Consider the following 12,387-nt stretch of genomic DNA (forward strand, 5'->3'; position numbering starts at 1 on the left):
GATACAATCTCTAAGCCAGCAGTCAGGGGCAAATGGAGATAAATGGTGATAAAACGGTGCCCTCGCGTGCAGCGAAGCTGACTAGTGGCATTCTAGGCCTTCTAGGCACTATACTAGCGGCCTAACAGTTTCGCATTCCAGCGTGTGCGCAACTGCTAATCTGGGAAAGCGACCGCCAGTGCGAGTGAACCACCGGTCTTCCAAAGCCTGCCTAGCATGCACGCAGTGCCTTGCGCGCACCCGCATGCACGCTAGTGGTCTGGTGCAGCACGGAGCGGTAAGTATGCAAGCAATAGTTTTAAAGCGAAAGCTTTACTACTTGCACTTTCAGCCCTTGCCGTGGCGCGGCGGTGCCATCATTGTCCTTTAGTTGACCTCTGTGCGACGTCATGTGTGACATCACGCCGAAGAGAAGGGCGACAGACTCGCGCCGTTGCAAGCCGCGGCGGTGCCACCACCGGCGCCTAACTCCTGCGCTCTCCGCTAGGAGCGCGATTGTGGCGTTACGCTGAAGAGATTAGGCTCCACTCACGTCGCTAGAAAGCAGTAGCTGTGCCAACCACCAGCGGCTTAACATAGCTTCGCGATCTCACGCCGTCCGTGTGCAATGGCGGTGCACATGAACGGCGGCCTGACTGGACTGGATTGGATTAGAGTAGATTAGATTACATTGGAATGGATTGGATTGCATTGGATTGTATAACAGATGAATCGCCACAAGTCTAACCACAAGCACCGCCACCAGCTACACTCCCAGCTGAACCATGGCGTAGGTATGGATATTGCTTTCGCAATTACCGGGCTTAACCAAGCTAAGCCACAGAGAATTTTTTTTTTATATAAACCTGGAGGATTAATTAGGAGTGCACAAATTACGAGAGTAAATACGGTATGACTCACCTTCTAGATAAAACAAAATGCACTCTTCAGTCTGGGCTAGCTTTTGTGACAAACGGAAAACAACAGCCAATGAATGGACGCCATGCAGGAAGGAACACACACACACGAGGCTGACTAACAACTGAGCTTTTATTCAAGCGAACACTTTCTTTGGTGATTTATTGTGGCAATCCTGTGTGGTCAGAACTCACCTCGGTGTTTTTGTCAGCGTTAAAGTAATTACCAGTAATTAATGTGAAAATGGTAGTACTTGGAGCTCTGCTTGTAGAATGCTATCATTAAAAAAGTAATGAAAGTTAAAAGAGATAGCTGGCAGAGAAAAACACGAGTGGAAATTTGCTTTAACAACTTGGCTGACATGCTATATAGTTTGCTTGTCATGCTGGGTTGAGTCAGACGGCGAGGCATTACATAATCTGCATGTTGACGGCAGTAAAGGAACTGCCGCTCAGTCGTTGAGGCAGCCAAAACACGATACTTTTTCATGACACCATTGCACGGTTTTGTGTCAATGTCCTACACGCAGTTGATAACTTTTTCTAAGTGGATGATGATAGTGAACAGTGTTGAACTTGGGACGTGGTGTTTCCTGGTCTGCAGAGGCATGTAAGCTGGTGGAGCAATACCTCAAATCGCAAAACTGCGCTGCTTAACCAGCAATACCACCGTTGCATCACACGCCTGGCTTCCCCACTTTCAACTTTTTCAACTTTGACTCTGTGTAATTCGTATGCAAAAGCCAACTATAACTGGTTACGCCCCGCACGCTGAGAATACTGAGCTTTTTCGGTTAAAACCGAAGTTCGAAAACAATTCGACATACTTGATATTTTTGCAGAGTTGTTTCAGCACTAAAAAAAAATAGCTGCAAGAATTCGCTACCATCGTCAGTAGAGAGTGGGTGGGTGCGTTTATTATGTGAAGGAAAAATGAAACCGCCAAAGTGCGTTCACTACGCGAGTGAATACAAGTGAGCAGCCCATTTTAATGTGTGCAGCACCACATTTCTGGGTGTGGGAGGAGAAAGGCCCACTAGCTGCGCAATACTCATGTTCATATCAGAGTTCTTCGGGCACAGCGGCCACAAACGTCTGCCTTCGACCCACAGTCCTGTTGAGCACCACAGGCAGTTTCACAGAGAAGGATTTTCTCTTCCACCACTGCAAGTTGCTGCGTTGATCGCTTGAAAAATGCAGCCCATTAACCTCAAAACTCTGCACAGGCTCCTTCAAGTGTGAAAAAATACTTTAGAAAAAAAAGAGTGGTCATAAAAACCAACAACACATCACATATTAAGCACTGAGAAAATTTGTATTGGTGCAGCCATCAGATATCTTTCAACAAAAATAGATTTTTCTTTTTTCCGGCACAAAAATGCCTTCCATAGCCACCAGTACTCACCCAGCCAGAGGATTGTCTGGTTGACATCGTATGGATACTTCATGTCTCCATCAACCAACCCTGGTGTGTCGATGAACGTCACCAAACCAAATCTCTTCTGCCTTGAAGTGGATATCTCGGTTGTCAGGTAATCCACCACACCTGCAACAGTGTAGTGCAAAGCAGGCAACAACAGTAGGTACGAGAACCAGCACCTGCAGGGAGCCCCCAAGAGCAGGTCAATTAAGGTGCAAGGCCACAAATAAAAGGAACTTTCAAATGAGAAGCTGAGATTATAATTAATATTTCATCTGATGGAGGATGTTTTAACTTACTACATTGGAAGTATAAACAAAGACTTCTTGTTTAGTTATTTAATGTAAACAAAATGCACGGGATTCAAACCCGGGACCAGCGCTGTCTGGGGCAATCCAAAGGATGTCCCCACAAGAATTATGTTGACAAAAGAATTATTAAAGAATTAAGTCCCCACATCCTAAGTTTGAAAGTTACGTGTAGATTTAGAACCCTGACCATTGTATTTTGGCACCAAAACTAAGTAGCTTTTGTTTCCAAAGTTTGTAACAGTACTTTAATATGGCTAATATTTTTCCAATACATCAAAGATTTAACTTCCGAACTAAGAACTATGTGGATGTAATTCGTTTTTCAGCTGATTTCTGCACGTTTCAGGATATTTAAGCGTAATAAGTAGAGAATCAATTTTTTTCTAAAAAAAATCCAACCACTGAATGTGGCCTCACACCTTAATGAATAAATGAATCTGCTGTTAGTATCAAGTACCCAATGCACTCTGTACAACCCAGTGTAAATGAAAAAAATTATGCCGGACAGCAGTGGGCTTAGTATTTGCAGTAATAAGTGGAACTCTAGTCACAACAGCCAGAAGACTGTTTGGCATGATTTGATCTCCAAAACATTTCTTTGTGCAGCAAGCGAATGCATAGTCTAGCAACGCCAGCGGTACTGGAGTGGTACCAGAAAGCCACACAGAGCAGTACGAGAATGCCACGGGGTGGGGGGGTCAGGGCATGCACCTACCTGAGGTGACCAGGGAGGAAACAAAGAGATGCCCTTCTGACGAGGAGACTGTTCAGCAGGAAACCAGCCCTTCATTGGGCAGCTTGCCCCTTTGAGACAACAAGCCAGCAGCCCAAAGATGGGCTCATCCCCATGCGAACGTGCTTGCAGGCACAGGGCGTGGATGTCAGGGGAGGAGCACACAAAAAGCAACACCTGCACCCATAGGGTGGAAAGGCTGGACATCTCGCATGCGACATATTCAGAGGCAAAATCCTAGGTGGTAATAAAACCACAATTTCAATAAGATATGTCCAGAAATGCACTTTTCTAGCAAAAACCCACTTTTTGGTCGGTGCTTTTAACTCTTTTCAGTCGCGTGTACTTTCCCCAGTCACTACTGCACTCTTTAGAGTGTTCTAGCCCCTCGCAAAGAAAGAGAGTGCCACGTCATGATTTGGTTATAAGGCTTATTTAAAGCATATTTTTTCAGCTTCGCTAGGGCTTCAGTGGAACTTCTTCAAAGTGTGGTACCTCTCAAAGCACTCTCCTGGGTGTAGGCCAGGCTTCCTCTCGCATGTCTTGTAAAAAAAAATACCGTCTCCCTTCTCCTGCTGCAGACAATGGGCCATCCTTGTCAAGAAGGCAATCTTGGCCACTAAAGTCATTGGACAACTTTCCACACAACACACCTGCCGGAATGGAAGTCATGCTGCAATTTTTCAGACCCAATTCAGGTGATCAAAAAATATTTTTGCATCAGTATGGTGTTGCTATCCTCTGAAGGAAAGCCAAATGGCCAATTTGCAGAACACAATAGTTGCAACCAGATGTCGCACAATTTTTCCTACACAAATAGCAGGCAAAATGCTGTCAGGGATGAGTGGAGAGGGTTAAATTGCAGCTGTGGCAGTGTCCATGCTTGCTCATGAGCAATTGCTCCAGAACAGGGAGGCCCTCAGAGACTGCCGCCGCTGTAGTGTGGTCTCGTAGGCCACACAGAGATGAATTTCTAGAATTGCCAGATCGAGTGCATATTGGTAGCAATGTGTGCCTATCTCGATGGCAGGCCCAACAATGCTTTGAGCTGCAGCTGAGCCCCACATCTGCATCCACTGCTTGAGCCAGTTGCAGCGATGTTCCATGAGGTAACAGTTCGAAAAACCAGCACTTTATTTTCTGGTGTATAAGTTGCGGTTTTTTTCTGAAATTTTCATTTTCTTATACAATGGTGTGACTTATACACAGCCAAAATTCGGTTCGATGCCCTTTGTAACAAGTGGGCATCAAATGACAGACCACATTCTGCTGTGCACAACAATTGCATTTCAGAAAAAAAATTAAAAAATGGCAGTGGCTTAGTTCAGCTGGGCCAGGATAAACGTAGCGAAAGCAGTTTCGTCTACTGACATTCCAGTAGCGACACGCCGTCGTTGTTGTTCAGCAGCTTGGCGACTTCTCTTTGCGAGACGTATCCTCTCGTTCTTCGGGCGTCTTGGCCGCCTGCTTAGCCTTTCTCGCCTCGTTTTCGTGCTGTCGGCCGGCCCTGTGCAATGCGACGACTTCTGGATTGAAAGACTCAATTTCATGCAGCCGTGATGAGCACAGCTGCTCTCCTTCTTTTATGGTGCGCGTGCGAGAAGAGAGCGCATCGCTTCTGGCTTACATCCCAGCTGCCCGGCGCGACTCTGCGCATGCGCAGTGCAGTGCGGCGGCTGTGGCGCCATGGTAGCCATGGTACTGGTTGCCTTGGTAACGGCACATGCATAGTAGTGGCCTGTGCCAGGCACAGCGAAATGTGCTTCTGCTCGCCTAGTGTAGCTTTTGCTACAAGATCAAAGTAACTTGAAATTTCCTCGCAAAACCAAAATGCACAGAACATTTAGTTGAAAAGGCGGGAAATGCATAGTTATTATGGATACAAGTCTCTATTTCAGAGCCGCTTCTGCTAGTGTCACTTCCGTCTGCCACAGTGTCTTCACTGCACTCGTCATTGCCTGTGTGGTGCCTTCTCCTTGCCTCCTGCGAAGCAAAGTCGGCCAAACTGCCATGCCGAATTCAAGCTGCGTGCAGCTGAATGTGCCCAGCAGCAAGGAGGCATTTCAATGTCAGCTCAAAGCCACCAGTGACAATGAAGTCGACAACCGAGGCAAGAAGGCACTTCATCTATGCACGTGGGTCCTGGAGCAACTCCGCCTGAAGGACCCTGGCAACAGAAACAAGGGCTTCAAGGGAAAGGGGATGGATGAACGAGTGTGTGGCTTGATCAGTGCTTTTCACACCAATCTGATGGAGGAATGCTGGTGATGAACAGTGTGAGGGTGTACACCACCGATTTTGTCAAGATAAGTGCTAACAACTGCATCCCAGTCATCATACCTGGCGGCATGACGAAGATGCTTCAGCCGCAGCTTTAAAGTGCTTCTTGTGGGAGTCGTGTGTGTTGGAGGGTGAGCACAGTTATACGCAAACGGGATGCATGATGAGACGCGCAACATTTGGAGAAGTAGGTAACCGAGGCATGAAAATTTCTGCGAAACTGATAGTAGCAGGGTTTCACAAAGCTGAGTTGACCCCGTTTATGAGTGATGGCGATCATGGCGAAGTGGATACCAGTGATTCGGAAGACCACGAAAGTGACATGGTGTTGCACCCGAAAGGTATGAGGCCAGCACGATGAAGGAAGTGACTGATTTTACTAGCCGGAGCGTTTGAATGTAAGATGGCGAGCCCAAGAGAGGCGCGTGCCGCCGGCACGAGAGGCGAGCTCCATTTGGCCGAACTTCGGTGTCATCGTCATCGGCGGCTGGTGCGGCTCCTACCGCGTGAGGCTGCTGCTACTGCTACAATGGCTGCGGAATTACCACTTGAAGTAGCTGCATTATTTGCAAGTGACTCAGAGGACGACAACTTCGATGGCTTTGCCTAACCACCATTATGGGCATTTTTCATGCTAACGGAATGAAATGTTTTTGGAAAGTACAGTCGATCTAGACTATAGAAGGCACTTGCACGTGTGTGCACTACCAACCACGGAATGTGTGCCGCCGAATTTTTATATCGCCTGCCGAAAAAAACAGGTGCACCGTGTCTTATACACCGCTGCAGCTAATCCAAGTCTTTTTTTTTTTCGTAAAAAGTGGAGTTTAGAGCGGGATGCGACTTATAGGCCAGAAAATAAAGTAATTAATAATAATAAAGAAACGGTAAGAAGAATTACCTGAAACCCATGAGCATTCCAAATTTTACTCTAAAATTCCTTGAAAAAGGTGAAATTCAAGATCACTGAGCAGTGGGCGATCTCTCGAGGAATTCCCAAATGCCTTATGAAATCCCTCAACCATTGTGCCAGTTCTTGCCATAGTGCACAATAAAAAGCTCAAATGGCAAAAGAAATAAGCTTTAAATTATCACTACTATGTGGTCAGCAACTCATCACTTGAAGGAAAGTCAAGAAATTAGCGGCTAAGCTAGGCTATGGCGCAGCTGAAGCTCTTTCTCTCTCTCGGCTAGCATATTTCTAAGACAACAATGATGGACTTCAGTTACGCTCAGGGTGGGGAGCAGCTTCCGCCGTCAAATATTCACTCATTCTTGTATATATTTCTTTATGGTGACAATAATCAGGCGTAATGCATTGGCACACAAGGTCAGGCCAGCGGAGGCACCATACATCACCTGGAATGGCAGTGGCGCTGCCATCTTTACCACTGGTAAAAAACAGCTGCGTACACTGGTGGGGAAAATCTGTGACAGTCTTATTGTACTGATAGCTTTGTCAAACCACCTTAGCGGTCCAAAGTATAGCTTTGAGAAAACCTACACACCTCACTTAGTGCCACGCTCACTATTGCCAAGACAGTGGGTAGTCACCAACTACCAGAGAGACATTGTCAAGTTAAAAAATTATGTTTTAAATTGTTTTCACATGCTTCTCAGCCCTGCAGCTGGGCATACCTTTATTTGGGCAAGGTGCATTCGACTGCTGCTAAGTAAATGTGGTCAGGTTCAGCACAGCAATGTTCTGGGCCAGTTGGTTCCACACGCTCAAGGATAAAAGGACCGTGACAGATACAGGACATAGGAAGAGAAGAACTTTGCCATGCTGAGCATGATCTCTCCAATATTGGGCTCTTTTCTGTGTGTGGTCAATAAGAGTCGATCATCCCTTTAACAACAACAAAAAAGGAAAAAACAAAGACAGCAACATAAGTTACTGCTTTGATGACACGTTACAATCAATGGTGCATTCATCTTTCAGTGTAGAACATATATTTTGTTAGTTGCCATCATACAAAAGATCTTTGAATCAACAACAAACATCCCTGTGCACAATTGCAGCAAGGAAACAAATAATTTATTTCCAGCTATACGTTTGTTTCTAAATAACATCCCCAAGCAGAATGTAGAGTTCAAAAACAATAAAAAAAGAAAATTGTTATGGTCATAGACCTCACCCTTGATTTTCTGCAGAGGCTTGAAATGGGGGTAAAGATGAAGGGTGGCATTTCCCTGAAACCAATGATCCCACAAGGAAACATTAGTAGGCACTTGTCCCTTTCACTCAAAGTGGTTTGTACATTGTGTTGGACATAACATCATAATGCATATGTGAAAATGAACAAAGTATGCAAAAAAGAGTGCTCTGATGCAGTAGCTGCCACAGAATCAACAGTATGATATCAACTCAGAGCAGTAGCACATTTCATAACAGTAGAACGAAATGAAAGCGTAACCACTGATTACTTTGCCTCACTGATAATAAAATGATAATAAGCTCATTCTCAACAAGCGACCGCTTTGAGGTGGGTCACATTTTTCATCCCTCTAAACCAAAGACTTAAGTATGAAACAAGCAGTACTTAAGCCCCTAGTAAATCAATCTAGCTGTCATGCTCATTCCCTTGCAACACTCTTCTGACATCACATGCCATTACAACAGCTCAAGTGACCGCATGCTAGGACAGGACCTCAATGCGGTAGGCCAGAGCTTCCGCCCTGGAACAATGTCAAGGCCAAAGCATTAGCGTGTCATCTTGAGCGTTCGATCTCGATGCACGTTGCGCACTAAGAAATGAAACGAAGGCCCCAACCCTGATTCCACAAATGCTGAATCCACAAAGGTCCGAGTGAAACACTCAGACACGCAGTTCGAATACTGGTCATGTGCTAGCCTCCAACCAGACTAAGAAACATACACAATATGGATGAGAAACCATATGACACCACCCTCAACATGGGGAACAGTTGCGAATGGACGGATGCATTGCAATTTTAATACAAAAATTGGTTTTTGAGGACAGGAAAGGGTCCAGTAACTGTCTCATATCCACACCTCAACTGCACCATAAGGGAAGAGGTAAGGCCTGGGAAGGCATACAATTCAATGCGTGTATGTCGTTGGTCTGAATCCGTGTCGCAAGTTAGCCTCCAACTTGACTATGGTATGACACAACCCAGAATGCTGTATGACAAACGGTTGGTCAAACTTTTGGTATGAATGTAGTCGAGAATACTGGCACAACATTGAGGTTAGCCAGTGGGAGATATATAAGACAAATCAAATTTACATAGCTGCTTGAAATTGTGGTGCTTGGCTTGCTGTGTGCATTCTATGGTCACTTCATGACATCGCCCTGATTTTCTGTACCACCTGTGAGTATACACACTAACACACTTCGCCAGCTTTTCCTGTAGTAAGGCTTTCACCTTAAAAGGTATCCGCTGCAACTATGGTGCATAACACAAGCGTACAACCTTATCAGTCATATACTTAAGCAGCACTTGCTGTTGGGCGAGTCGGTTTGTTTCTATGCTTAAATATGGGTTCGCCTCTTTCTGAAATAAAAGCTGTTAGTTCAGTGCTCCATCATGTCGTATCCCTTGTTTCTTGCGTTCCGTTCATTTTTGCACAGTGTCCTGCAAGTTTATCAGTCATGCCTGTCACAGCCATTGTGCATAAAAGAAAGCACGCGTCGAGCAAATTTCATTATCGACTATGTCAGTCAGAGGAAATGCAATCAGTCCTGCAATGGCCAACATTTATTAAGTACATGCTCAACATTGCCAAAGAGCCATTTAGATACTTCAGTAGATAGGCCAGCACATCTCCAAATATGACCCAATAAACGTGGAGCACAGAGCACTGGATGTCACAATATAATGCTTTATTAATCTGCTCTATCTCCCACAAGCCACTGATGCAGTGATAAGAATTAATAGTGTGCGACATAAAAACATCAAGACCAACTCAATGATCCTCGCAACTTCCAACGTTTGACAACACAAATCAGCAGGTTCCAATGATAAAGTAAAAGGTGCAAGTCGTCAGCCCGCCTTATATCAAATAAAGAGAATCTGCATGGTCCCAGCAGAGGCTGAAATCCCTAAACTTACACGGTCAATGCAAGTCTTTAAACCACGCGGTTTTTTCAAAAAGAAAAAGGACAAATAAAAAGCGACACGTCACTCACCGTGAGCGACTCCCGCTTCTTGCCGCTCGTGACGAGAGCAAATCCCTGAGTTTCGATGGCAACGCCGGTCTTCTGCACATGCTCCTCGATGTACCTGCGCGACACGGCAGCGCACAAAATTGTGAACCGAGCAAAACCGAACCCGCAAGAGCGACGGCTGGGCAAGTCAAATCAACGGAGCGGAATGCTAGCGCAGCTGTCACTTCCCGGCCACTCGGTCGGTCGACAGGAGTTACGTTTTCACATCCAAAAAAAAACAAACAAGCGCCGATCCCTTGGAGCCAGCAGAATGAGATTACAGGCGTCTTCCCCGCGCTTCTCCTAGCCGAGCTAACGGGGGGCTGCGCGCCTTGCACTGGGCAGGAAAGCGAGGGCATTCCCGTTTCTAGGTTAGGCGCACATGCAAGCAATGCATGGAGGAGAGGGCCTCTGTCTCAGCGCTCTACTTGCGCGAGCCGGCTTTTCGCGCACGGATCCGCGCCAGCGCCCTGCGCGCGGAAGTTCCCCCTCCCTCTCTCGGAAAGAACGTCGTCCTACCCTCACACAACGCACGAGGCGAACGAGTGCCGAAGCAACAAGACAAAATAGCGAGCAAGATTCAAGTTCGGTGATCGCTCAGGTGACCGAGTTCTGACAAGGGACTTTTCTCTCAACGCGTCCGTCTCTTAGCGGCACAAACTGAACTGCGCGTCGTTCGCTGGAAACTGACTGCTCGCCCGCGACGCCCGCGACACTGCAAACCAGCGGACGGGGCTGGCATGTGACGGCGGCGGCGGACACTCGATAAGAAACGCATCGCGGAAGGAAACAATATATCCCGCACATCGGACGAGGGGGAGGAGTCTAGCCGCTGCACAGGCGCCAGCGACACGCGAACCTGCAGCCGACGGACGGTCTTCTCGGCGCGGCCGGCCAAAGCGCCTCAGTTTGCGGAGAAGACCGCGCACGAGCAGTCAAACAACATGCGCCTCTCAATGCAGTCCCTGACGCGGCAGCGCGCTGTCCACTCCGCTGGCACGCACACTCTTCGCAGACGAGACCACGGAGAAAACAGGACAAGCGGGCAGCGGAGGGCCCATTTTCTCTCCGTGTACCTCTTCTCTCGTTTGTTTTTTTTTTTTTTTTTTTTGCGCGCGTAATTCGACAGGCAGAGCAACCCCCGCTACTGACTTCCTCCTCCACAACCGCACGCTACCTTGGGTGGTGTCGATCGCTCGATGGTCCGCGAAATATTTCCCTAGAGGTGCAGTAGGGGACAAAAGCCTCTAGTATGCATGGGCAGCAAACGAGGCCGGGAATCGGGGAACTCGGAACAGGGGGCGACAGCCTCCAAACATATCTTCAGAGGAAGCAGCCCTAAATTAATCACGTCCCAACAGACAGAAGCCGTTGATTGCCTGACCCCTAAAACAAATACACCTCTGAACAGTGTCAAAATATAAACAAAAATATAATATGTATCATTTAAGTAAGATAGGAAATAAATAAACAAATAAAACAAACTCGAAGCCCCCCCCCCCCCCCCCCCCCCCTCCTTGCACTCGAAAAAAAAGTGTTCCGGAACGTTGTTCTTTAATGTGTAATAGTGAAATGTGACCGCTGGCAAACATAAATCGCTTTCCGAGCGTCCAAAACGTTTGTCCGCGATAGTATGACGACGCTCGCCCCGCCAAGCGCACGCCTTCGACGAATCTGGTGGGCTACATTACACACACGCATGCCAGGTGTCCCAGCTAAATGTAACCAAGCTTCTAAAAAAGACGAAACCCAGCAAAACCAACTGAAGGTTCAGAGTCAAGTGGCCTAGTCTGCAGTACTTTTTTTTTTCACTCTTCAAAGTTAATTATTTAAGCCTAACTATCTAACTTTTTAATTATTGACTTGAGGAACAAAGTGTCAATGTAAAAATTGTAGATCGTCTCGAAAAGCCGCTAGCAGCGCTGTTTCCATCAAGGTAAGATTTACGTAGCTTTATTTATTGAGCTTAAAATAAAGCTATCACGTGACCAGCTGTTGACACACATCTCGGCGCCAATGTGCACTCAAAGGCTCATGAGGCGCGCGACCCTCATGAACAACAACCCTCAGTTAGTTTCACGAGGCTAGGACATACCGTGTTTATAAAAGCTTGGTTACATTTAGTTGGGACACCTGGAGTTTCCTCGCCCACCCCTAGAGACACTTCGCGGCCATTGCCGCACTTCTTGAAGGCAGCTACCGCGGCTAGAGGTTCGGAAGGACGACCGAAAAAAAAAATGCCAAAACAATCGGCATGCCACGGCGTTTGCAAGTGCCACACTGAAGAGGGCTACGATAAGAGTTTTCTCACTTGTTACCGTCGAGGCCGGTTGAACGAGTATGGCGAATCCGCATGCGGCTCATTTGTTGGTTGCTTTGTCTTACAAGCTCTAATTTACTTACCGCAATGCGGCCTCGCTAGTCGTGGCGCGTGTAAGGTAACATATTTACTCACTGCACAGTCCAGACGGCAAATCGCGCCTGCCAGCCAGCGGTCAACGCCCAAAGAAGCATATTGTCAGGAACATCAAGCGACGTAATGTGCATCACCTTGCATGTGTTGACAATTTTCCCC

At 46.8% G+C, this 12,387-nt stretch overlaps 1 protein-coding gene across 3 annotated transcripts in view; it reads right to left on the bottom strand.

The window, feature by feature from the left end:
* LOC149365162 (uncharacterized) overlaps positions 1-12,387 on the bottom strand; it is an 80,513-nt gene that overhangs the window by 15,661 nt on the left and 52,465 nt on the right. For all 3 annotated transcript variants that reach the window (XM_089575260.1, XM_089575261.1, XM_089575259.1), the window contains exons 4-6: positions 9,795-9,888; positions 7,779-7,833; positions 2,302-2,442 (exon numbers count right to left, since the gene is read on the bottom strand). In XM_089575260.1, the coding sequence (XP_089431386.1) occupies positions 2,302-2,442; positions 7,779-7,833; positions 9,795-9,888 (290 nt within the window). The remainder of the gene's footprint in view (positions 1-2,301; positions 2,443-7,778; positions 7,834-9,794; positions 9,889-12,387) is intronic.

This window comes from Amblyomma mixtum, chromosome 2 (genome assembly GCF_055824585.1).
Source record: "Amblyomma mixtum isolate Tamu chromosome 2, ASM5582458v1, whole genome shotgun sequence".
NCBI classification, from domain to species: Eukaryota; Metazoa; Arthropoda; class Arachnida; order Ixodida; family Ixodidae; genus Amblyomma; species Amblyomma mixtum.